Here is a 27,852-nt window from a genome sequence, read left to right on the forward strand (position 1 = left end):
TCCCTCCAGTCACATTGTAAAGACACATCCTCGTTCTGGTGGGAGATGACACAAAGGCCATTGTTCCCTCTGATTGAGATGTACAGTCCCATTCCCACATTGTATTCTTATGTGTCCGCTCCTTATCATCACTTCTGTGACCCAACTGGAAATTCCCATAACAATGCGGATTGTAGCCACAGGTCTGGTCAGTGCTCCGTAGTTCTGGAGGTTCGGAGTCTTTGTTCTGTATTCTGTTAGATGTGATGCAAGATTGGTTTTCTTTTAACTCTACAGATGCTGGGATCATTAGTGACTGCCGCATCTAAGGGGTTCTTTCCATTAAAGTCGTCTACAACCGCCTGATACAGGACCTAACACACCCAACATTGTTCATCCTCTTTGTTTATTGCCCTAAAATAATACACTAGAAATTTCTCCTCCAAAACATGAAATAAAAAGTGATGATGTGAAAGGGTGATTAGTGCCCACAATGGTAGACTTGCTATTTATTTCAACCACTGAAAGTGTTAATGGAGTCCACATTAAATAATTCATATTGTTTGTGTAATGATCAGTATACTTTATGTATCTATTCCTCACTCGCTGCTTGTTGTCATTCTTTAGGAAGCTTCAACGGTCACTTATGGCTATAAATCAGTTCCCTGATCATGTGATGTCACACAGGTGCACAGCTCATTATATCACAGAGGGTAATCAGAGCTATGTGTTATGGGTTGTGCACCTGTGTGACATCACATGATCAGCAATATAAGGAGCCGTGCAACTGTGTGACATCACATGATTAGGGATATAAGGAGCCGTGCACCTGTGTGACATCACATGATCAGGGATATAAGGAGCTGTGCACCTGTGTGACATCACATGACCAGGGATATAATGAGCCGTGCACCTGTGGCATCACATGACCAGGGATATAACGAGCCGTGCACCTGTGTGACATCACATGACCAGGGATATAACGGGCCGTGCACCTGTGTGACATCACAAGACCAGGGATTTAAGGAGCCGTGCACCTGTGTGACATCACATGACCAGGGATATAACGGGCCGTGCACCTGTGTGACATCACAAGACCAGGGATATAAGGAGCTATGCACCTGTGTGACATCACATGACCAGGGATATAAGGAGCCGTGCACCTGTGTGACATCACATGACCAGGGATATAACGGGCCGTGCACCTGTGTGACATCACAAGACCAGGGATATAACGAGCTATGCACCTGTGTGACATCACATGACCAGGGATATAAGGAGCCGTGCACCTGTGTGACATCACATGACCAGGGATATAATGAGCCGTGCACCTGTGTGACATCACATGACCAGGGACAGATTTCTATCCACAGGAAGTAAACAATGAAGCTTCCTATAAAATGACAACAAGCAAAATAATTACTGCAAAACAAGAAGCCCTTGAACGCAACTGGGAAACAACCTAACATGAACTGGTTTCCATATATGCGTGTGATGTGTGTTAATACATCTGTCTATAGGTATCCTGTGTACTCATTACCACAGGGCTCCCATTAGCAGTCACTGCTGCGCTATGGAGCCTCCTATGAGGCAAAGCCCATTCATCCTCCTCCACACTCTCTTCTTCTGGACTATATTTTCCTGTCAGGGCAGATAGGACAGTCCCCCAAGCCACGCGTGCGACCAATCATCGCCGTTGTTTTCATCCGTTCTCTTCATCTATTGGCTCCCCCACGCTTCAATCGAAGCCTCCTTTCCCGCCCGCCCTTTTCGAACGTGCAGTCAGCCAATCCGATGTTTCCCTTCAGACCTCAGTAACCAATCCCAAGTCGCCGATGACGTACGCCAAAGTTTCGCGGCAAAAAAGGAATTGGCGCGCAAATGGGCGAGAGCTGGGAGATCCGGGGATCAGCTGGGGGGCGACAACAATAGCGCTCCTGGGACTACGGGATCGGCCGCAGCCTCCACCGCCTCTGCCCGGAGCCTCTGCCTTCAAGGGGATGGTCAGCTCCCGAGGTCTGACCTCTTACAAGTGCAGCAACTGCGGATTGTATGCGATTTTTATCCGATCGGATCGCACTTTGTGATTTTAGCCCTTGGAATTCTGCAATATAGAGGGTATATGGACTGATCGGTACAGGGGCTTTTATATATTGGCCTGGGGTCCAGTGTAGCCTGTGCTGCACTATAGTACACAGATAGTAGTGCTGATACCAGTGCTATTGTTATAGATTGTGCTGCCATATAGTGCTCAGTAGTAGTGCTTATATCAGGTCTATTGTTATAAGTGTACCGCTCTATAGTACCCAGCTATTAGTGCTGATATCTGTGTGTTATATCACTTCTGCCTTTCTATATGGATCATGTCCCGTTCTGATCATTCCCTTTAAATCTTCCAGAGGTAGAATCCATTGTCATGGTTCTGACCCGTCGCCTGATGTACGGGACGCTTGGATGTGAGCAGTAGAAATCGTGGTGACTCTTCAAAACTTTTATCAGACCCTTTAAACTTTTTTTTTTCTTACACACTTGCGATCAATGATTTTGCGCTACGTTTTTTTTCTCCGATGCGATTTTTTTTCCATCCTGTAAAGACTGACGGACCTTCTGGATGTGGAATTGGCTTTTGGGTTTTTTAAAAGACATGGGTGTAGGACACTGATCATGTCCCAGGACTTTGGGGTCGCTTATGGCTACGCCGATGGAGAACTTGGGACGCTTTGGGAAACGGGTGGCACCATCCATGTGGCCGAGCAGCAGATCGTCATTATATCCACACCTGATGTCCCCGGAGAGGGAACGGCAAACTCCGGCCTGAGCGAGGCTGAACTGATGCTATTCACCACCCCGCAAGGACCGAGCCCGGGATGCGTGGGGCAGAAGCCGACCCTAGGGCGCCCTCCGGTAATATGTCTTTTTACAAATATTGATTAATAAATTGACAACTGGGTGTTGACATTTGGTTTTCGTCCACAGCCTGTCATTGTTCGGTTACACCTATCATTTAGTTGTTTAAGAGGCCATAAACAAACTGCGTTTCTGCAGCTGGGAGGAGCTAGTTCCGATGGTAGATACATTGTAACCAAAACGCTCACAATACGGAACAAGCACCGCACGTTTTGCAACGTAAAACCCACGTTGGGCAATCCCAATTGCAAACGTTTGTGATCGGGACTAGTTCCTCAAAGCTTTATTTGAATTGTGATTCAGAATTCGAAGACGGCATTACGGCTGTCGTTCATTAGTCTGGTAAAGATGGCTGCCAGAGTTGTATTGGCAGCCATTTTTATTGTATCCGCATCTTCAGGGAATGGTAAAATAACTATTCAGACATTTAATTCTATATGTAGTCTGTACGGGGTAATAGGGTTGTATATTTCTGATTCTTCTGTGGTGTTAGGAGCTGGGTGTACAGTATCCATAATATATAGCGCCATCGTATTCTGTAGTGCTGTACAGATCATGGAGGACTTTGCAATGGAATAACATGGACAGATGACACCATAAGGGCCCTGCTCTCAAGAGCTTACAATCTATCATCCATGTCATTGCTCTGATATACGCCACACCCTCGGATACTTCACACCGTCTGGTCCTAACACGTCACCTTCTTATCTACGAGCTGCAGCCAGAGGTTTAAAGGGAGTTAAAGGGTCAAGTTTCTGACGTGAGAAATCTGCAGTCAGTGCGTGTACATCGTGTGTAACTACACGCCGCGTCCCTCCCTTGTTCCATCGTGTCACAGCAGCTTTCTCAGGGGGTGCAGTCTAGGCCCCATACAGGCGGCCATGTTTTGTACTGACCCACTGTATGATGTCGTCCTGGGTCATGTCTCCTCCTACATGTATGAGTAGGGGGACTTCCTAGTGGTCATACCCCCTAGTACCAACGCCGTTACCTAGAATATGATCTATTCTTATTGAGTCCCCTATAAGCTTGTCCGATGCTCAAATTCAAACATCTTGGGGTGGGGGGGGGGGGCTAGCCGGGACCCCTCTGATCAGACATTTATCACCTATCCAGTGCATTCATAGGATTACCCCTTTAACTATGGCAGATAAGCTGCTGTCTATATGAGTGATCTATGTAGCCCCATAATCATTAATATGGTAAGGGGCCCGATGTTCCTGAAGTGAATCATTGGAGGAAAGTTCGTGACACTTTCACTTTACCGCACCGTGACTAAAACTGAAAAGCTGCACTAAATATGTCTCCAGGAAAGTGGATGGACTTTCTGTTTGGGGGTGGTGCAGTGGGGGTCCGTCTGCCAGAGAATAGGATCTCTCTTACCCTCTGACGTTTGGTTGTAAATTTTAGATCAGAATTAAATAATGGTCATGAAAGAGCATCTTTACACTCTGTTACACTCTGAGTTGTATCCTCTGTTATTCCTCCTGGAAATGTATCACTATATTGATATTGAATTGCTGTTACCATTCCTCTGTGTAGACTTTCTGCTATATTAATCTCCATCCCCATTATAAAGCCTGTCTGTCCACGAGTGAGTCTGATCCAACAATTTCGCTCTTTGTGCGTTTATAGGATTTACTGAACCTCCAATCACTGAACTCGTCTTGTCCCCTAGTTCAGGGATATGTACGTTCACTCCAATAAATCCCTCAAGTGCACTGAACAAGTTTTCCGGACTGAACGCACTTGTGACAGATGTGCCGCGCTATTACCATTTGCTATTTAGAGGGAATTTGTATCGAGGTACATTAGGCTGCATAGAGTACTGATTGAAACCCTGAGGCCGCGTTCACACGAGGCGTTTTTTTTGTTTTGACTTGAAAATTGAAAGGCTCCACCCACGATCACACATTCAGTTACCATTGTTTTTCTTGAGGGTTCAATAAACGCACAGGAAACCGTGTTACCTAAATGGCAGAGACTTGTAGGGGAATATCTCGTGGGCTTCATTCGCACGTTTTATATTGCGTTTTTCCTAACGCCATGTGTGAATGCGGCCTGCTATGGAGATGGAAGTATAGAATCGCTTGCTGAAACACCCGCCCACGCTCCAATCTCTGTGCATGCATTAGAGCGCTTGTTAATGCAATGTAATTAGGCAAATCTCCTCTCCGCAGCTGTCATGTCATAACGCAACGTAAACGCCACGTGTGAACGGAGACTCGGCTTCAGCCGCCACCAGCGTTCTCCCTACTGTAGCTGTGGGAAGGCTGCAGGCGCTAGGACCTCATGAACACACGGTTGTAGCATAATAAACACATTTTGGGCTCCCTGTCATTACAAGCTGCCTTCAGATTCAGGTTTAACTTTTTAACGGTGCCCTTAAAGGGGTTGTACTAAATAAGCAACTTCTCTATCCAAATTTAATCTGAGAGTGACCGGCTGCTGTGATACTCACTGATCGGCATAAAGGGGGCTCCTGTTCTCTCTAACGGGTGGAGCCTTTGGATGAACATGGTAAAAGAGTGTTGGAAATTCCTGAGCACAGCGCTCAGATATCTCTCAAACTCACCTGGACAGTGATTGAGATACCTGAGCGTTGTTTTCCACAATTTTGGATATTATTGAATGCTGCAGCAGGACACTGCTCCACCCATTAGTGAGGAAAGGGACCCTATTCTCTTGGTTGCTGGGGGTCCTGATCTTGTTATCGGTGGCCGTCGCAGCAGTCGGACCCTAAAATTGTCATCTTCTTGCCCCCTGTTATTTGAATATGAGGTAACAAGCAAACCTGGAACTTCCCCTTTAAGGAAGCGTGTAGGACATGCTGGTTTGTACTACTATAGCCGCACATGTGCCTAATGATCTACTAGACGCTCCCCCTGGGTTTCTCACGTCTGTGTAATGTGATGCATCTCCCTCTGGCAGAGACTTGTAGGGGAGCGTCTTCTGATGTGGAGAAACGAGTATAGGATGGGTTGGTGGAAGACTCGCACCCACGCTCCTCCACGGGCTGGGGAGATTCATTGAGCAGATGTTACCATGAGGTGCGGCTCCAAGAGAGACGGATATACACATAGTGATGAGTTATGTGCAAGTAACACGGCCAGGACATAGTGCAGGATCATTATCAGTGCACGCCATCTAAGGTATTTCCCTTCAGCACATACCAGAAAGGGAAAGGAACCCAAACCTCAGTACTGAGCATCCAATGTAAGGAAATCTACCATCAGAATCCATCAAGATAATTCAGGAACATTGCCTGGATCTATGAGTAATCGTCTTATATGTGTTATCCATGGCCTCCTTCCTTCTACAATCTGTTAAAATGATGCTAATGATTCCAAACGGTTGGGGGACGTATATACGACGTATGTATGTCCCCCATACACTTCTATGGGTTCACGGCGCCGTACGGGAGCGGTACGGTGCAGCAAATGTGTGGCACTGTACCCCTACATAGAAAGATAGGGCATGTCTTATCTTTCTACCTAATACTGCGGCCTGCGCTGTATAGTTTTGTGGAGAGGGACGGGGGTGAACAGCGGTCATCCTCTGCTTCACTCCACAGCGCCAATATATGCTGGCCGTACTATGGTACAGCGGGCATACAGCGTCTGAATGTAGCCTAACACTGTGTGAAATGGAAGTGCAGAGGGGAGAAGAAGTCAGTTTAACATCCTGTGAAGCTATAGCACGTCGAGGCTATGGTAACAGCCCCCAGAGTCCTTCTACCTCATTTGCATAATTTAAAAAGTTGATTTTAGAAGGAAGCAGGCCATGGATATAAGAAGATTACCAGTCACGGTGCCTGGGTCTATCAGTAAGTGTCCCTGGTTTATCATGGTAGATTTTTAAGTTAATAACTTGCCCTTAATTTGGTGGGGGGAAAAAAGCCCCCCCTATTTTTGGTGAATTAGTCTTGTAAACCAGGCAGACTGCGGCTCACAGGGAGACCAGATTATGTAGAAGTCTCTGCAGGTGGGAGCGCAGGAGCTGGCTCATGGGTTGCTGTAGTAGTAGGTTTCTATCTTACCCATATGTTTTATTTAAGTACGTGCAGGTTAGTTCCCCCAGTATTTTGTATATGAACTGCTGATGCTTCTCTAAGACCTCCTGCCCAGAAGTGAGGGCAATCAGTGAACATCTCTCTGTGCTCCAAACAGAACTCCTGACCCAAACCTCTGATCAATGGAACAAAGTCGGCATTAAGCGATTTTTCACTGCACCTGCTCGTGGGTAAGAAGCCTAACTGAGAGGGAAATGGAGCAGATTCTCCTCTCCTTCCTGTGTGCAGCATAAGGGAGACTTCTAGCAGCTTGTCTCCATCCACCAGCTCAGGGAAAGATGAGAACCAGAGGTAGCGCCTGCAGGGGGGAAAACTGACAAATATAGAAATCATACAGTCCCCTTACTCCACTGGACTATTATATATATATATATTCTTAAAAAGTTAGCGTAATCTCCAAATTGATAAATGACACATCACAGATCTGGTCTATTCTTGAAGCTTCTGGTAAAAATGTCCTCCTCAGTAGTGAAGGGTTGTGTACTGTCTCCCTCTGGTTATGTTCTTGCAGCTATAATGTGATTTCCTTCTTTAAAAATGATTGGTTCCCTTCTATTGCAGGTGAAGCGGAAGCTGGACTTGGAGGCAGGACACCGCTATATTCCAGAAGGACTTCAGACACCGCGGGGGAAGACCAGAAATCCTGCTAGAGGTTCGCCCAGTTATACCAGTAGTAGATGGTGCTCCCTGACCTCTGTAGTTCCCTACCTTCATACATGCGGTTTCTTATGACCAGATCCGTTGTTTGTGGCTTGTGTGTCATTGGCGCAGGAGGTCCTGTCACACACAGATGACAGAAATGACTGACTGAGCCACATAACCTGCAGAAATAGGACCTGCTCCGAGTCTCTATCTGTCCTGGCAGGGCGATTGTTCATTTATAGATGGTGATCACATGACCCTCCATCTGTAGCCATTTTATGGACAGGAATCTCTGGCTGATGAGGCAAAACACAGGAGGCTTCTCTTTACATATCAGGAAAGCGGAGCAGAACTATTAATAGATGTATATTAGGTAAATTACCTCATATTCCATCCCCTCATTTACAAACACATTACAAAAACATGATGTAAAGTGGCCAACCCCTTTAACTTTCTTTCCAGTGTTGCATCCTGGTTATGGTCTCTGATCTCTGATTTCTATCCGTAATCCGTTCTTTCCATAGCGTCCCCCATGACGGCCCCAACTGGAGGATGACCCTTGACCTCTGTAGGGACAGGAAGCAGAGAGGTTAAATACCCCACCCCGGCATCCGTACACCAGTGGCTTCCTGTCCCTACACAGGGCAGGTAGTAGAGAGAAGTCTCTCCTCATCCCCAGTAGTTGGGACGGTGAGGGGGGACCTAAGTGGCGCAGGGAATTGTCCCTTACCCTAAGGCGGTCTCGGCCTCGATCGGACTTCGGTCCTTTCCTCTGCCACAAGCAGAGACGCCATTTTTCTCCGGCTCTGCCCGCAGCTCTGCGCAGCTAAGGACACCCGGAGCGTGTCCATCGCGGAGGTCACGTGGACCGGCTGCCGTCCGACTCCGGTGACGACTTCCGCCGGAAATGACGGGACCGGATGTGACGTCACGATGGCGCGACCCGGAAGCAGGAACGTGGAGCGGTAAGATTCAAAAAGCGAGATAGTCATGTTGATCTGAGGTCTAACAAACGCTCTTTTGGCCCTGATTCAAGCATTTCTGAGATCGGACGCTATTCTAGGCATTTCCAGCCATTAAGGTCGGTTACATGCTGTATGATTGCCTCATATGTGTCTTATCCAACCCAGGTCTATATACATGTATGTATCTATCTTAGGGACCTGTGCAGCGTATCCCTCATTTCAAGATACCTCAGGTACTCCTTTATTCATATTCCACTTGGTTAAAAGCAGAATTTATCTCACTTCTGTTAAAATGTTTAGGTTTACTGATACCGGTGGTCCCACAATTGGGAATATGGAGACGCAAGGCATGGAGGCTTCAGGTCTGGATCTCTTATCCTTGAACCCTGTAAGTAGGGTTAATTAGGGATAGGGTGGTGGGTCACCCACATATCCCCGTGTTGTCACATAGGGTCCGGTTAAGGACTAATTACTTCTCCTTCTCCTTGGTAGGAGCCCAGGGAAAAGGAGAAGGATAAAGTGAGAGCTAAAGATCAGTCGAGCTCGAAGAGAGCCACTTCAAGGAAGTGCAACATGTGCTCAGAAAAGCTCCCTGCAGATTACAAAAAAACAGTCTGTAAAACCTGCGTGGATAACCTACTCAGGGAAGAGAGGTCTTCTTTCGTGGATGAGATGCGCAGTTTTATTAGGGATGAGGTTAAAACATCTATAGCCTCATCTATAACAACTCTTATACCTCAAGAGCCTCTGCATAAAAGACAACGAGTTATGGAATCCATGTCAGACTCCGCATCGGACTCGGAAGGGACCAAGGAATCTATGGATATGGAGCCAGGACCATCCAATTCAGCATGTAAAATGGAATCTAGATATTTACTAGCTTCAGAAGATCTGGAACCGCTTCTAAAGGCTATGAGAGATACCCTCAAGATTGAGGAGATAGAAGAAACTAAATCCATTCAAGATGAGTTATTTGGACTCCTTAAGGTTAAGAAGAGGCGAGTGTTTCCCATAAATAACACTCTTAAGGAGCTGATACTTGAAGAATGGAGAGAACCGGAGAGTAGAATCTCCATTTCTAGAGAGTTTAAAAGCCGTCTCTCCTTTGATGAAACAGAAGCAAAAATTTGGAATTCTACCCCCAAAGTCGATATTCAGGTCACCAAGATGACCAAAAAGACGGATCTTCCATTCGAGGATGCAATTCAGCTGAGGGATCCTCTGGATAGGAAGGCGGACAGCCTTCTAAAGAAGACATGGGAGTGTGCCATGTTGAACCTAAAATCTAATATTACTACGACATCCATGGCACGCACTCTGTTTCATTGGATTACAGAATTGGAAGGTCATGTTAGAGACGGCACTCCAAGAGAAATGTTATTGGGCACATTCTCCACCTTAAAAGCAGCGGCCGCCTTCATTGCAGATGCCTCAGCGGAGGGAGTTAGAATAAGTGCCAAGGAAGGGGCACTGTCAAATTCGGTTAGGAGGTCTCTCTGGCTTCGCCAATGGACCGGTGATTTCAGGTCAAAATCGAAATTATGTGGAATTCCATTCGAGGGGGAATATCTTTTCGGTTCGGAACTCGACACGCTTTTGGAGAAGGCGGCAGATAGAAAGAAGGGGTTTCCGGAGTCCAGGGGTAACCCCAGGAAACAGCCCTTTCGGGACGCTAAGGACAGGAGACAGCCCTTTAGAGGGAAAGGCAAGCAAGGTAGATGGAGCTACCCTAAAGGAGGAAAAGGAAGAGGCTTCCTACTCAGTGCCAGCAACTCTGCCCCGGCTTATAGAAAACAATGACGCCAGGGTGGGGGGAAGACTATTGAAGTTCCACTCTCAATGGACTCAGATAACATCAAACCCCTGGATACTAAGTATTCTTCGGGAAGGTTACCTGTTAGAATTAACCTCTCTTCCTCCCAGAAAATTTGTTCTGACCGAGCAGCCCTCGGAAAATCTCTCAAGCTCATTATGGTTGGAGATACAGAAACTAGTTCAACTGGACGTCATCATCCCTGTAGCTCAAAAACAGTTAAAAGAGGGACACTACTCTCCCCTCTTCTTAATAAAAAAACCAAACGGTGCATTCAGAATGATTTGCAATCTGAAAAAACTAAACAGCCATATACTCTATCGAAAATTCAAGATGGAAACCGTGAGTTCGGCAGTCGTCCTGATACAACAAGGAGCGGTTATGTGTACAATAGACCTGAGAGACGCATATTACCATGTGCCGATACATCCAAAATCCCAGAAGTTCCTCAGGTTTGCAGTTCGATCACCTTGGGGAGAAGAGGTCCACTACCAGTACAAGGCACTACCCTTTGGGATTTCTTCAGCCCCAAGGACATTTACAAAGATCATGGTCGAGGTGATAGCTTATCTGAGGCAGAAAGGGATACTAGTCATCCCCTACCTGGACGATCTGCTAGTGGTGGCCAGTTCAGAACAGGAGCTAATACACCACCGAGATATTACAAGGACAATCCTACAGCAGTTAGGATGGATGATAAATTTGGAGAAATCCAGACTAGTCCCAAACACAAAAGTTGTATTTCTAGGAACACTATTGGATTCGATCCAGCAGATGTCCTTTTTACCACCAGAAAAGGCAGCGAGACTGAGACAACAGATCACGACGTTTCAAAAAAGGAATCATTGCACAATAAGAGAAGCCATGAGGATACTGGGGCTTATGACATCCTCCATTCAAAGCGTACAGTGGAGTCAGAGTCACACCAGAACCCTTCAAAACTGGGTTTTGACCTCCTGGGACAAAAATCCCCAACACTTGAATCAGAAGGTTCAGATATCGATAGCGGTCAAGCAATCCTTGGAGTGGTGGACAGAGACTTCAAATCTGGGAAGAGGAGTGTCATGGCATCCCTGGCCAGTGATAAACATCCAGACGGACGCAAGTCAGTCAGGTTGGGGAGCAGACATAGCAGGGCGACCCATTCAGGGGCTATGGCCATCGACAATCAGATCCCGTTCCTCAAACTTTCGGGAACTAAGAGCTGTCCTAGAGACTTTAAGAGCCAGCACTCAAAGCCTGAAGGGGAGTCATATAAGAATTTACTCAGACAACACCACCACAGTGGCGTATCTCCGTCATCAAGGGGGTACCAGGAACCCAGATCTCCTCAGTCTCTCAGACAAAATATTCACTTGGGCAGAAGCCAACATCCGCTCTCTCTCAGCCACCCATCTAAAGGGAGAAAAGAATTTAATAGCAGACTATCTAAGTCGTCAGACTATAGACCACAACGAGTGGTGCCTGAACGAGAACATCTTTCTATATCTCACACAAAAATGGGGACAACCAGTGACAGATCTCTTTGCCTCCAGCAAAAATACAAAGGTTCCCCATTTCTTCTCTCTGGAGCCAAATACTCCGTTTTGCCGGAGGGATGCATTCAGTCAGACTTGGAGTGGGCCTCTAATGTACGCTTTTCCTCCTATACCTCTCATAGCGAGAGTTGTTCAAAAGATCAGAGAAGACCAAGCGAAAGTTATTCTCGTTGTTCCCTGGTGGCCAAAGAGGAACTGGTTTCCGTGGCTAGGGAAAATGGCATTAGAAGAACCCATCATGCTGGAACCAGTAAACAATCTCCTATTTCAGGGCCCCATTTACCATCCAAATCCACAGGCTCTCCAGCTCTCGGCGTGGATCCTGAAAGGATGTTGTTGATTGCCAAAGGACTATCAAACAAGGTAATTTCTACACTTAAAGCCAGCCGCAAACCAGTCACCCACAAAATCTACGCAAGGATATGGGGAAAGTTTGTATCCTTTTGTGGCAGGACTCCTCCTAACCAACTATCCCCTAATATTTCACAGGTGCTAGACTTCCTGCAGGCAGGATTCGACAAGGGCCTGAAGACGAGCTCCTTAAAAGTCCAGATTTCAGCCCTCAGTGCCTTTTTCGACACCTCATTAGCAGAGAACAGATGGATTCAAAGGTTTGTCAAAGCTACTGTCAGGCTAAGGCCACATATAAAGCAAAATATCCCAAACTGGGATCTTTCACTAGTGCTAGACTACCTCACAAAGATACCGTTTGAACCTCTCGAGACGGTTAAACTCAGAGAATTAACACTGAAAATTTCCTTTCTCATAGCCATAACAACAGCTAGGCGTGTAGGGGAAATCCAGAGTTTATCAATTAAAGAACCATATCTTAGACTGTGTGAGGATAAAATTGTGCTAATGTTAGATAAAACCTTCACACCAAAAGTTGCATCATCTTTTCATCGTAATCAAGAGATTGTTCTACCTTCCTTCTGCCAGAACCCAAAGCATGCCAAAGAACGGGAGTGGCATACACTGGATGTCAGAAGATACCTGTTACATTATCTCGAAGAGACCAAATCCTGGAGAAAGGACGACAACATTCTCCTACAATTTAGGGGAAAAAACAAAGGCAGGAAAGCTTCAAAAGCATCCATCGCCAGGTGGATCAGAACGGTCATCAAAGAAGCTTATGATGCCAACAACCTGGACATTTCAGGGACTATTAGGGCCCACTCGACCAGAGGGGTGGCAGCCTCTTGGGCGGAGAAACGTGGGGCCTCATTAGAGGACATATGTAGAGCAGCTATCTGGTCTACTCACCTGACTTTTGCTAAACACTATAGGCTAGATGTCCAAAGTGCTAGAGATCTAACCTTCGGAAGGAAGGTCTTACAAGCTGTTGTCCCCCCCTAACTTTATAATCTGGTACATCTCCAGTTGGGGCCGTCATGGGGGACGCTATGGAAAAAGAGAATTATTCTCACCGTTAATTCGGTTTCCATTAGTCCACCATGACGGCCCATATATATTTCCCACCCTGTATTTTTGATTAAGTTAATATTGCCTATTTGTTATGTGTGAATTGATAACATACAATAAATGGGTTGCATCCAAGGCCGGTGTAGTTATTTGGTAGCCACTGGTGTACGGATGCCGGGGTGGGGTATTTAACCTCTCTGCTTCCTGTCCCTACAGAGGTCAAGGGTCATCCTCCAGTTGGGGCCGTCATGGTGGACTAATGGAAACCGAATTAACGGTGAGAATAATTCTCTTTTTCCTCTCTTGTGCAGGAGTGAAGTCCCCCGGGGAGAGGTCCCGTTATGAGACTTCTTTAAACCTTACAACCAAGAGATTTCTGGAACTTCTTAGCAAGTCTGCCGATGGAGTGGTGGATCTAAACTGGGCCGCCCAGGAGCTGAACGTGCAGAAGAGGCGCATCTATGACATCACCAACGTGCTGGAGGGGATCCACCTGATCACCAAAAAATCCAAAAACCACATTCAGTGGCTGTAAGTGATCACAATGGGATTGAGGAGGGCACAGTCTTTGTGTGGTGGTCAGTGGCTGTGCTTCATCGTTAAATTACGTGCTTAACTTTTTTAAAATTCCTTTTAGGGGGAACAGATCTGTAGTGGAGTCCAGCAGTAAGTACCAGATGTTGGCGAAGGATTGTCAGGATCTTCTGGCCACGGAGCAGCACTTGGATGAGTTACTTCACATGTGCACCACGCAGCTGAAACTGCTGACCGAGGAGTCTGAGAGCCAACAATATCCTTCCTAATAAACGCAGGTTCTCAACCAACATTTCTCTACATGGAGGTAGAATTTACAGGGGGTTACTCTTCAATATCTAGTGAATTTGGTATTGATGGGTACCCATATACTCCATGATGAGTAGAGTGAAGGCTGACTTCATGGCTCTATAATTTGTTGAGGGATCTGCCTATCAATCACACATCTTATAGGGGTTTTCTAGGAGTAAAGTCATACCCTTCCTCCCCACAATCACCTCTTTGTAGAAGCTTTATTTATCCTTAACCCTCTGCACATTGGGATATGTAACCTGCCAGGACCTTCGTAGCATTGCAGACCCCTCAGAGCGCATGTTGATGGTGATAAAAGCTCCTCCGGAAACACAGATGCAAGTTTTGGATCCTTCAGAGGTGAGGAGAAGAATCCTGTTGATAGACCAATATTCTGGAGTTATGGAGTGTAGACTCTCACTTTTTATATTTCCTTTTTGTAGGGTCTACAGATTTCTCTTAAAAGTACCCATGGACCCATTGATGTTTTCCTCTGCCCAGATGACTCTTCTGGGGTCTGCAGCCCTGTCAAAACCCCAACCAAAGCTCCAAGCTCTTCTGATAACTCGCCCAGCAAACAGAGCCCCAATGGGTCTACAGCACTGGCACCTTCTCAGGATATTGGCATAGGGCTGCTTCCATGCGACCAGGGTGAGGATTCAACTGCTAGGGTCACTTTTTATGTATGGTGATTATATAGAATCTCTTGCAGGTGTTTTCTCCTAGAAGCAAGTCTGTATCTGTACCTGGGAATGTGAGGCTCGCTGGGGCTTTCTGCAAAACTTTTCTTAAAGGGGTTTCCCCACAAAGGAAAGTTAGGCTTTATACCGTGGGGGTCTCGGTGCTGAAACTCCCACACATTGTGAAAACAAGGGGTCTGTTGGAATAATGGAGCAGATGGCCGCGCATGACTGTTCTGCTCCATTAATCTCTATAGAGCTGACGGAAATTGTCGATTGCTGCGCTCACCGATCTCCGTTAGCTCCATAGAGATTAATGGAGCAGAACAGTCATGCGCGTCCACCAGCTCCATTTATTTGACGGAGTGACGAGGGGTCTTACGGAACCCTTGTTTTCGCGATCGGCAGGGGTCTTGGCACTGAGACCCCTGATGATCAGTAAGTTAGGCCCTATGGAGCTATATCCATAGCTGAGCGTTTAACCCCTTAGTCACTGTGGTCATACATGTGCAGTACTGTACGGCTCATGGGGGACATATACTGACATAATGAGACGCTACAGAGCAATAACATGGTCAAATGATACAATAGGAGCGATGGACCTGCTCACAAGAGCTTACAATCTAAGGCTACATTCAGATGAAAGTGTGCCCACCGTACCGTAGCACGGTGGGCACATGTCGGCGCATGGGAGAGGAGGAGGGGGTGAGCGCTGGATACATGGAGCATGGCGCCCTAATACGGGGAGAGATAGGACATGCCCTATCTTTCCCCGGGTACGGAATGGTTCGGTGCTGCTCCATACGGGGGGGGCGTATATGTATGTCCCCCTAACTGCCGTCTGAATGTAGCATTAAACAGTAACTTTTTTTTTTTTTCTCACTACAAAATTGGACTTTTCTTCTGTATTTCAGAGTCATTACTATCTCCAGAGACGGATCTCCCTTTGGGTTACTCCACAGAAGACCTTCACCTTTCCCCGGTCCCCTCCAGCGTCCTCCCCGACTTCCTCACGGATGAGTTTATCAGTCTGTCCCCTCCTCACTCTCACGAGTACCACTTTGGGCTGGAGAACGGCGAGGGCGTAAGCGAACTGTTTGACTGTGATTTTAGTGACCTGACGTCTCTGGACTTGTGCAATGAATACTGAGTCGGCCTTCACATTTAGTAACACGAGCAGCAGTTTCCTTCCCGCATTAACATGTACGGCTCACACCACGTGACGTCTCCGTGAAATCTAAAGCTTCGCCTCCTGTTAATCTCTTGTATATAACGAACGAGGAAATGTGCACTTACAAGCGTCGCGTCTCCTGGTGTGACACAATCATAGCACTTGCAGCGAGCGGCTGAAGACCTGAGCCTGTGTCTGTACTTTACCACATGATCCTGAAGTTGTATTTTTTACATTGATTCCTACAGACTTGTACAGACCCGTCAGGCATCTGGAAGGTGCCGCTCTGGCTTCCGAATTATGATCTCCATGTAAACTGACCTGCTGGCTATTGATGGTGCTTGACGTCTCTTCTGCTTAATATGTCCCCAGCGTCAGACGTTCTGATTTTGTTTCATTATAATTTATTTAATTATAAGCTATTTTGTTTAATAGTAACAGAAAAAGTTAATGTTGTCCTTCATGTGATAGATCTGGATCGTGTACTGGCCTGATTTCATGGACTGACCCCAGTGATCATATGTGATGCAAGGAATCCCCTGTTCTGCAGAGAATCCTTGTATCACATATCGCTCAGATGTGTTGAGTCCCGTCCTCTGCGCCGTTGTCGGTCCTTGAACTCCGGATACACAATTGTGCTTTGGCACAACAAGAAGATGCTACTTTCGTCAGGAGAGTGAGGTTAGTGCTACATCTTACGGTGAAATGAATGGCCCATAGCCAAGACAAGATGTGCAGTTTGGGGGCAGTATATGATCTGATTGATTCCGGTTACCCCAGTATAATTTCTGGGGTAATATTCCACACCCCAGCAGTCGTCTACCCCTAGCCTCTGCTCTGTTCACATTTGCATTGTGTCTTTCATCATAAGCCAAGTCTGTCGCACAACAATCTCCATTGAATTCACCACATGCAGAGTTACTGTCCCTGACACATTGTAGCAAAATCCGGAGTAAGACTGAAGACCTCTTGCTTGATCCAGTCCTAAGGAGACTTTCCTGATGTACAAACCTGAAGGTACAAGGTGCCCGCACTTAGCCTCCCTCTAGTCTCCAAACAGTATTTATAAGTGTGTTTCTCCCCTCCATCCCTTAGAACGGCACTTGAGGTCATTGATGTTCACTTGGAATGGACATGACGGTCGTGTTGGTAAATCTTTCCGCTTAAGTTATCTGTAAATCTTGTTCCTGTTCTCCAATAAAGAGATTTTCAGCTGAAAGGTAAATTGTGGAGAATCATTTCATGATGAAGATTTGTGATTATACTACCGGTATAGCTGTATTTGTTAAGAAGAACTTAAAGGGAACCTGCCATCAGATTTTACCCCACTAAACTACCAGCCCCCCAGGCATGGGATGATATGTCTTTCCTTCCCTCTTTTATTTCACATCTGACCATTTTTTGCTATAAAAAAAAAAAATTGAAAATGAGCAGAGAAGAGTTATATTTTGAAATGTCATTTCAGAGGTAAATATCTTAATTTCTATGGTACCTACAAACATGCTACTGGTGTTGTGTTAAAGTTATGGATCTCATCTTTCAGATCCCATCGGGCTGATGGCTTTGAGAAATAGATACAGGCAGCTAAAGACTTCTATGGAAACCTGAGCTGCAAGTAATTCAGTTCCTGCCTTTTTTCTGACTGCCTGTATGTCCAGATCTGTAGCTCACAGATCCATAAGCCTAATGATATTCTTCTCTTTAATATAACACAAACAGCATGTTTCTATGTGCTATAGAACAGAAGATAGAGGCTTCTGAAGTGATAATACCCCTGCAACCTCTAAACTTGACTCATCTCTTGTGTTATTGTGATGAGTCATTTTTGCCTTTCTATGTTTATATTTCCAATCCTATAGAATCCAATATCCGCTAAAACTTAATAATATTATTATAACCAAAGCTCTATGTATCCGGCCTCTGCGTGGTCAGCAATGACCATGGACCTGGGGGGCACCTGCTTGATCCTTTTACCTAAATTGTAGAAGGTGAGAACATTGAGAATGCATTGTATCTGCAGATCCAGTAGTCCTATCTGTCTGCTTTTCTATAGTTGATACATATATCCTTTGAAACCGGGGGCGAGGGTGGGCAACACCGAAAATGAATGATGCCACGAATGTTACTGCCCGTATAAGGAGGATTGATTGCAATGACTGAGCAATCCAGAAAGTCATTTACACCCAACTTATTTCTAGTCTCCTTATTCTTATGGTTGATTGGGAAATGAGCGGTTTGCTTTCCCTCGATGGACGGGATCCTGTGTGGAGAGGAGAAACAATGGCGGCAATTAATGAATCGCACATTGGAAGCTGTGAAGTGCTACGTAGTCATCTGACAACACATTAAAAGTCAAAGGACTATTATCCTGGACTGTGTTACGTAAGGACATGCAGGTACCAGTCTATAGAATATCCTCAAAGTAGACCTATTACTTTATATCCATGCGAGAAGACCCCCCATCTAGCACGACACTGGATGCCCTTTGACCTTCGAAGATATGACTATTATTCTTTAGATGGAGGAATGCTCTACAGATATTGTTCAGGGAAGCAACAGGAATTCGACTGGAACCAATCCCTAAGAAAAACCTTCCGAAATAGGAGTGACATCACATTGAAAAAAAAAAAAATAGAGGAGTAACTAAAGCGGTAGCAGCCAGAGCAGCTGCTATGGGGCTCACAGTGTCAGGGCGCCCTGGCATCGGACCTGACAGCATAGAGGATGTGCACACTTATATAAATGTGTGTAATAGTGTATAAATGTGTGAGTATACAAATAAGTATATTTTCTGAGGAGGTAGGGGCCCCATTCAGAAGTCTGCTATGGGGCCCTGTCTCTCCTAGTTACACCCCTGATGACATTATGCTGTCAATCACTGTGACAGACTCTCCAGTGGAGATTTATCACTGCTTCTCTGCCTGCTTTCTGGTGTAGAAGCAGTGAAATAATTGCAAATTCTTGCGCAGTGCAGAATATCGAATAGTCCACCTCTATGCTATATGGGCGTGGAGGAGTCGGGTCTGATTTCTTTTGAAAAACCAGCTGGTTTTTACACAAAACTATGGTAGGCCTAAGCCTCTTGATTTATCAGGCGTGACAAAGGAGGCCGTTGCCAAATCATACACTGGCGCAGCGGTACTGGCGCCTTATAAATCTCCCCCTCCATGTCTTATTCACTATAATGGTTTGACTAATGAGTTCCAATAAGAAGACTTGGCATGTAGATCCCATGCTAGAATAGTGGGCATCACAGGGAGGCATTTTGGGTCTCTATAATTTATTAGGGGGGGGGGGTGTATGTACAGGCAGTCCCCTACTTAAGAACACCCAACTTACAGACAACCCCTAGTTACAAATGGACCTCTGGATTTTGGTAATTTACTGTACTGTAACCATTATCAAAGTTGTCTGTAATTAAATTTATTGTTAATCCTGGTTCTTATGAAAACCCAACATTTTGAAAATCCAATTGTCACAGACCCCAAAAAAAAATTTGCCTGGAGCTACAATTATAAAGCATACAGTTCCGACTTGCATACAAATTCAACTTAAGAACAAACCTACAGAACCTATCTTGTACATAACCTGGGGACTGCCTAATATATATATAATATATGTGTATATGTGTCACTTATATACATAAAATAATTTGTTCTTAGATTCTGTGTAAAATATAATATAATTTGCTTATAGAAGGTTGCTGCATACAACATTATTTAGAGAGGATCAATATTTGTGTTAGTGGGACTGTATACAGCGTAATGTAATGAATTAGGGGATCTATATATACACACAGTTTAGTAGGAAAAAAAATAGTACACACAAGTGATTTGAGGGTTTTCTATTTAATATTTTCGGGGAGTATATATTTTAGGGGCACAGTGTGGTCATCGGTGTGAGGGTATATATTATTTGGGTGCGCGGTCTGTGCTAAATGCCACTTCTGCTCACAAAATTCCTGGCGTCTGCCCTGCCCTGTGATCAGTTCTCCATCACGGATCAGGTTGTGGTTCTAAGCTAATTGCAAAACATAGGCTTGTCAACATTTTTGTATCCATGCTTCCTTTATTCTTCTTTATAGAGGGGTTGCACTTATGTTTGTATGCAACCTCTCATTTCCATGAATTCTCCATACTGTCCCTCAAGTTTAATATTTGGTGTTATATCAGCTATGACCAGCAGAGGGCAGCATGGCTTCAATGGTTTTACATCATATTGCAGTCGAACATTTTCTTGCTCTATGTCAGTGATGGCATACCTTTTAGAGGCCGAGTGCCCAAACTACAACAAAGACCCGCTTATTTATCGCAAAGTGCCAACACAGAAATGTAATTTGTGATTTATACTCCCTTCTCTGTCACAGTTTTCACTGATACCAGCACCTGAGGACACCAATAAAGCAGAAAATAGTCCCAGGTAGAGCTGTCACTTTAATATAGCTCTGTGCACAGCAAGTCCTGGGCTGTCTGGGACTGCAGGAAGATACCTGGAGTCCTCTCTGGTGATGGCCTGAGTGCCCACAGAAAGAGCTCCGAGTGCCACCTCTGGCACCAGTGCCATAGGTTAGCCATCACTGCTCTATGTGATTGGGGGAAATGGGGGTTCAGCCTTTGCTGATAGAAGCAATGTGTCACCTAAATTTTCAGCCCAATTTACTTAACTAAAGCAGCATTATAATTCCTAATGTGGTTGTGTGCACAGGCCCCTAACCTTTCAACCCCCCCTTTCAAGATCAGCGGATGCCCCACAAGTTGGACCCCACTGATCATAAAGTAATTGTAGCTCCCGAATGTACCATCACGTTATAAAATGGGAAATCCCTTATAATCACAGCAATATTCTGCATATTTATGATTTTTATTTTTAGACGGACGGGATTTAATTCTGTTCTAAAAAAAAAAACTATGGATTCATCTTCCTCGATGGAGAAATTATTATTGCAACCGCTTAAAGGACATCTACCACCAAGATGAAAGACTGTATGCAAATGAACCTGAGGGGCTCCAGGCTCCATTAACACCTATGGAGCCTGGAGCCCTTCAGGCTCATTTGCATACAGGCCTACAGATATCCTTTAATATGGGTCTGATCATCACAATGAACTTCACATCTATATGTGTCTACAGATCACCCGGATGTATTCTGTATCACTGATCGGCCATTGATCCCTTGTGATCATCTGTAAGTGACACTTAAGAAGCCATTATTCTACACTTGTCACACTTGTGTATGGTGTCTGGTCTCCATCACATGATATATATGACTGTTCTGACCTTATATATCCTTGATATTCCAAATGAATGAGAGTAGCTCAGGGTCAGGCACCATCTTTGTATCATTAACAATCCATTGTGAGATGACTATTAAGAACCCCGTCATACACACATTAATAGAAGGACACTCTGTGCAGCTCCGGGCTCCTATGCCAACCATAGAAAATATCTTATCCTTTTATTCACAAATATATTACCTTCCATTATTGCTGTAAAGTGCTGTCTATTGTTACAAGGAACATATAGAATTTATCACAATAGAAAGTCAGAAATAAGATTAACAAAGGAGGTTCTAGGGTTCGTTTACTTAGAATATTCTCCTATTTGTACTGATTTTTCAACTTAAAAGCCAAAATATTATGTTCATTTTTTTGGTCCATTTTTTGGCAGTGATGCCGGGGATGTGGTAATGGCCAAGGTGCTATTGTACACTTCATTCTAACATTGATATCTTTGGGATTGGTGTAAAGGGAGACCTCAGTATAGATATATAGATAGATCGATAGATAGATAGATAGATATATAAAGTATAATGGACACGACTTGTCATAATTCTGAATCCTACAAGAAAGCGTCCTTGCTATTAGCCCTTGTTTTTCTCTACTAAAAATGTAACTAACATCAGTAATCTTCCAAAAACACTTCTGTGTCTCTTTAACACAGCCAACCTGTGGGCTAGAGAAAGAGGGACAAAAAGTCCCTCCCTCTTTCAGGAAACCATGCCACTTGCTGTTCCACCCCTTGCCCCACCCCCAAACATAGTATAATGCCCCCTTCCTGTGGCCAACTCCTCTAAGGACCCATATGATATCCCATAATGCAACTCCACAACATAATGCCTCCTCTTTAATTTTATCCTCCCTTTACAATTGTTGCCTCCTGTCCTCCATCCTCCTCATATAGTGACCTCCTGTCCTCCTCCATCCCTCTTATATAGTGGCCTCCTGTCCTCCTCCATCCCTCTTATATATTGTCCTCCTGTCCTCCTCCATCCAACTCATATAGTGGCGTCCTATCCTCCTCCATCCCTCTCATATAGTGGCCTCCTGTCCTCCATCCCTCTCATATATTGTCCTCCTGCTCTTCTCCATCCCTCTCATATAGTGACCTCCTGTCCTCCTCCATCCCTCTCATATAGTGGCCTCCTGCCCTCCATCCCACTCATATAGTGGCCTCCTCTCCCACTCTATCCCTCTCATATTGTGGCTTCCTGTCCTCATATTGAGAAGTCAGAGGAGCTACCTCCACACGTGTCTGCTAATGAGCAGAGATAATGTGTGGAGGCAGCAATAGCTGATCCCGTCTCATGGTCCGGCGAGATCAGTGCCTAAAAACTTGGATTGTCCTGCCGCATCCAGGATGGTTGCGAGTTATACACATACCTTGGAAGTGTAACTATAGGGGTCGCACCCAGGACCTTAGGCTCCTTAAAGAGTCTCCTGCCCATATGAATATCTAATAATAATAAGTTATAGTTGGGGGGAGAGTCTGCAGTAGAGCCCATCATCTTACACCTCCTCTTAAAGGAAATCTCCCATCAACATTCCATCATGATAAACCAGGGACACTAACTCATAGATCCAGGCACCGGGACTGTGATAATCTTCTTATATTTGTTATCCATGATCTCCTTCCTTCTAAAATCAACTTTTATAATTATGCTAATGAGCCAGAAGGGTTCTGGGAGAGACCACAGTGGTCGGGACTCTCGTGATAGGGATGTAATATTACCACTATACAAGGCATTGGTTCGGCCTCACCTGGAATATGCTGTCCAGTTCTGGGCCACGGTCCATAAAAAGGATGTCCTGGAGCTGGAGAGGGTTCAACGTAGAGCCACAAAAATGATAAGGAGGGTATGGAGGGTCTTAGTTATGGGGAAAGATTAAAACAACTAGATTTATTTAGTCTGGAAAAGAGACGACTACGAGGGGACATGATTAATTTATATAAATATATGAATGGTCCATACAAAAAATATGGTGGTAAATTGTTCCAGATCAAATCAAAAGACGAGGGGGCACTGTCTCCATCTGGAGAAAACAAGGTTTAATCACCGGAGGCGGTAGGGCTTTTTTACCATGAGAACTGTGAATCTGTGGAATAGCCTGCCTCAGGCGCTGGTCACAGCAGGGACAGCAGGGAGCTTCAAGAGGAGTCTAGATGCCTTTATTCACCTAAATAACATTGATGGTTATGTTATATAGAATTGTTTCCCCTAAATCCTTTCCTCATCCAATCCCTTCCCTTCCTTGGTTGAACTTGATGGACAAGTGTCTTTTTTTCAACCATATAAACTATGATACCATGAAACTATGATACATTCCAAAACAACATTAAAACCATATCAATGGAAACCCACAAAGGGCTGGCCATAGGATTAGACAAAGCTCCCGCTTCCTGCACTGCTCCAGTACTTCTGGTTTTGAGCCTTCAACCCACTTGAAAGTTGTTTGCAGTCACGGATCATGTCAGCTTTCTCAGATACAGGATGTCACTTCCTGTGTAGACCACGGGGGAAAAGGGGGCCACTCATTGAATGAAATGGGTCCTGTGACCCCCAGAATTTCCAGTTGGGCACAGAACCCGAAACTGTAAGAATGTGCTAGTTTTTCATTAAAAGCCCCTTTAAATCTTCCAATGGTTTCATGAAATATTGAGTTAGCCCAAAAATACACCAAAATGTCCCCATAACACTGACTAAGGGAAGTAACGGAGGGGCACCCATACCCCTGGCACAGCCTCGCAGTACATTATGGAATATTTTTTACAGGTTTGACTTCGGATCCTAAGATTGAGTGTTAGCCGCTCAGAAGGTTCCTCAGTTTTCCCATCGTTATGGTTGAGCTCTTCACAGATGGAGGACATCTCTTTCCTCCATTATTAGGGAGAAGCGGGTGACATGTGCTCCAGCTGAGCTGAATGCTTTTCATCTTATATAACAGACCTATTGTAACAAGATCTTCTCTCGGAGATCAATATTGTTATCTCAACATTTCATCCCACTTTCAGGCTCTTCTCTCATTGTATGAAGCGATGCCTGTATTTTTCTGTTCTCCACTCAGGGCGAGCTGGAAAGTGTGTCACAAAATGAGGCTGCCCCGCTCATGGTAGAAAATGGAAGGTTAACTCATTCCTTGCTCTATACTATGGATTTTGCAGACAAATTTAGAGACACTCTAAAAAAAAAGTCCAAAAATTCATGGACAACGTGTCTTTCATGACACACAGGGGTTAATTAGGGCATTTGAAGGCATCCTTTATATTTTAGGCGGAAAAGCTCTACAGACTGTAATACTATTACACTGGCCAAGATATATACCTCAGGCCAGTAAACCCTCATTGCCCCGTCTCAGGTTAGACTGATCCATTGGAGGCCCCAAAGAAGACATTTTGGACCTCTCAGGGGGGCTGTATCTAATGAATCCATAAGGGGTGAGGAGGCTGTATATAAAATAACGATGGGGGGGGGATGTTTGCGATGATTTTTAGGGAACTGGAGACTATTTTAGTTTCTGAATATTTAATGCCGCCATATAAGTTTACTGCAAAGGGGAGCACTGAGGCACTGTTGCCCAGGGGCCTACTGAAACCTGGAGCCAGCTCTATCTTTAGGGTCGGATGATGAGAGCAAAGGGATCCTGTGTAAGAAGTTTGTGTGATTTACCCATGCTGGTCACATGAAGCAAATACACCATGTACGTATTAGTCACATTGTGATCACGTGTTGCATGTGACACTGATGTCATGGACCAATCTCTTGTATATTTTTCTATTTTCAGTTCAAAAACTGCATGATAAAAAGCTTTCACAAAAAGTGCACAAGGATGAAGTCCGTTACAGGGCCCGTCCCAAAATTTACTGTATAGCAGTACATGGAAATTTTGCCCCTGATCTCTAAGCCTGTGGCAGACGGTTAGGGATCAGGCAGAATCACAGGCCCTGCTGTCATGGCAGCGAGTTAATCCAATATGGCCTCCGGCATTTAAATAGAAGCCAGTAATCAGTGCCAGCACTGACTGCAGGTGCTAAAGGTGGGTGTTTGCAGCAATATGCAGCAAACACCCACCCTGTTTAGAGAGGGCTCAATCCCTGACACTCGACACGATGCTGCGCAGCAACAGTACGGTGCGCATTGGGAGGGGTCAAGGGGTTATTCCCAAGTATTTATGACATATCCATAGGATATGGGACATCTATAGGTGTCTGTTGATCCCTTCTCCACAACCTGACCGAATGGAGCAGCAACTCTGCATTTAGCTATATGGGAGCACTTGAGTAGTTATACTTTATTGGACGCCCAAGTAACAGAGTCAGCGAGATGATTCTGGGTTCCAGAGCTGGGACCTGCAATATGTCATACGTGAGAATACCTTTTTAAGGCGTTTTCGATAAGGTGCTCCATTTCAGAGCTTCTCCTCTAGACAAACTACTTGTGAGCTGCTCCATATGATGCCATATGGAGCAGCTAGCAGTCAGGTGTGTACAAGCCATGAGGCGAGTTGAGCCTGTTGCCTCAGACAGCACCACCTGCAGCAGAATGGGGGTGGGGTTGCACCAGGGGTAAATACAGTCACTTGGAGGGGGCGCCGTTCTATAGCTTGCCTCAGGAAGAGGTAATGGGGAGCCTCAGATCCCACAGATAGAAAAACACACAACAGACTTGTGGGACTTGTTTTTCTATAGAGAAGAAGAAGGAAACTTCCAAGAAGTAGAAGCCTCCATCTGCTTGTATTATATCGGAGCTGATATCTGTGAACAATTGTCTTTACTTCCCATCTGCTGCGGATGGTAACAGCTATACTTCTATTATTTGGCCGCATCTCCGTTTTTCCATGTTTTTTTTCCCCATGTCTCATTTCTGCGGATCACAGCAGCTTCTATTATATTAGCGGCTTATTAACTAAGGAAACACAAGTCGCAGCTTCTTCCTGGCATCGCCCTGCGTTATGATTCGAAAAAATAGTACTTGGCAGGGGAAAAGGAATATTGCCTGAATTCCTATAAGGCCTCATTCACAGGAACGTATATATCTGTATATATGGGCAGCATGTGACCGCTCCTATGGTGGCGTATCATGAGGCCGCCCCATTCCTGCGGATACATCAAGAGGTGTAAACCAGGTGAAAAATACACCAGGTCCAACCTGATGTAACTTTGCATGAACACCTGTAAAGGAATGTTCTCAGGTTTCTTAAAAAATACACAGGCACACGGTAGGAACTCCCCGAGCTGGTCCACTTGGTGTGGAGATGGCGTAGCCGTAAAAATAAGCGCATTTTCTTGCAGTGCGCAAAAAAAATTGGGATTATTTCATTTCCCCCCCTGCTCCCCCTCTGCTTGATGTAATCTCATATGGTGGGAGGGGGAAAAGCTCCTCCACAGTGTAACATCCTGTGAAGCTACAGCATGAAGGGGCTCTGGTAACATCCCCTGAGCCTTTGTATCCCTCATTAGTATAATTTTAGAAGGAAGGAGTAAGAAGATTATCACAGTCAAGGTGCCTGGATCTATCCATCCTGGTTTGTCCTGATGGATTTTGATGGTAGATTTCCTTTATAATGGGTACTCCCACAAAGACAAGATTCTTACATTTACTCAGGATAACAAAATAACACATTCTATAATTAACTGTTATTAATAAAAAATACAGACAGATAATGGGGCACATTTACTAAGGGTCGCACACACACTTTTTCCGGGACCGTGCACCTTTTTCGTTGCTAAAACGGCTTGCACAGGTATATAATAAGTGTGTGCGCTGAGATATTGGCGCATGCGACACTTTTTGTGGCGCAGCTGCCCTGGCCTCCATGCGACACAATTTAGGTAGTGTGGAGTTGGTCCGACTGATAAAGACTGAGCGCGGGATTTAGCTTTCAAATCGTGTCGGAAGCCCAATAAAGATGGTGAACTCTGTCAGACCTGAGCGGGGAAGCGACACATGCAGGATATCGGGTGCACGATCTTAGTGAATCGCGGCACAGTGCATTATTGTCGGACAATGCACTTTCTGTGAACTCCAGTGACCCTGTAAGTGCTGACAGTGTATGTTATGGCTGAGATGTAGAATAGCTGAAAATGTTATTGTGTGTTATATTGATCTCATGGATCTTATCATCTCTCATCTCTGATCTGTCTCATCTCTCTTTGTATGTGTCAGATACTAGTGAATGTTCGGAAGCTAAATAAAAGTGTAGATAAACCTGTACCCTGATAATCTAAGTACATTGTCAGCTCACAGCATCTCACAGCACTAGAGGAATCACGAAGTGTCTGCTTAGAGAGTCCCCGCCCACAACCTGGAATCTTACACTGACCATCACTGAGTGATAGCAGCTAAAACAGCAATAAAATTGAGTAAAATTGTAGATTAAGGAGGTTAAAATGATCTTTATTGTGTAAACATCACTAGGGGGTTAAAATTTGAGAATTTTCTTTCATGGGCAAACCCCTTTAATGAAGTAGACTACAAAGTTTGCTATTAGTACTATTCTCTATTCATTTCTGGAATAGAAACAAAAATTGCTTCAATGGTTAATAGTAAAAGGATTTCAGCTCT

At 44.9% G+C, this 27,852-nt stretch overlaps 1 protein-coding gene across 1 annotated transcript; it reads left to right on the forward strand.

Moving 5' to 3' along the window:
• Positions 1 to 1,773: 1,773 nt before the first annotated feature.
• Positions 1,774 to 17,233, forward strand: E2F1 (E2F transcription factor 1). Its single transcript, XM_072112193.1, has 7 exons — positions 1,774 to 2,883; positions 7,520 to 7,610; positions 13,650 to 13,869; positions 13,976 to 14,128; positions 14,409 to 14,523; positions 14,607 to 14,814; positions 15,758 to 17,233. The coding sequence occupies exons 1-7, from the start codon at positions 2,644 to 2,646 to the stop codon at positions 15,991 to 15,993; spliced, it is 1,263 nt and encodes a 420-aa protein (XP_071968294.1). The 5' UTR covers positions 1,774 to 2,643; the 3' UTR covers positions 15,994 to 17,233.
• Positions 17,234 to 27,852: the final 10,619 nt, after the last annotated feature.

This window comes from Engystomops pustulosus, chromosome 6, assembly GCF_040894005.1.
Source record: "Engystomops pustulosus chromosome 6, aEngPut4.maternal, whole genome shotgun sequence".
In the NCBI taxonomy this organism is placed as follows: Eukaryota; Metazoa; Chordata; class Amphibia; order Anura; family Leptodactylidae; genus Engystomops; species Engystomops pustulosus.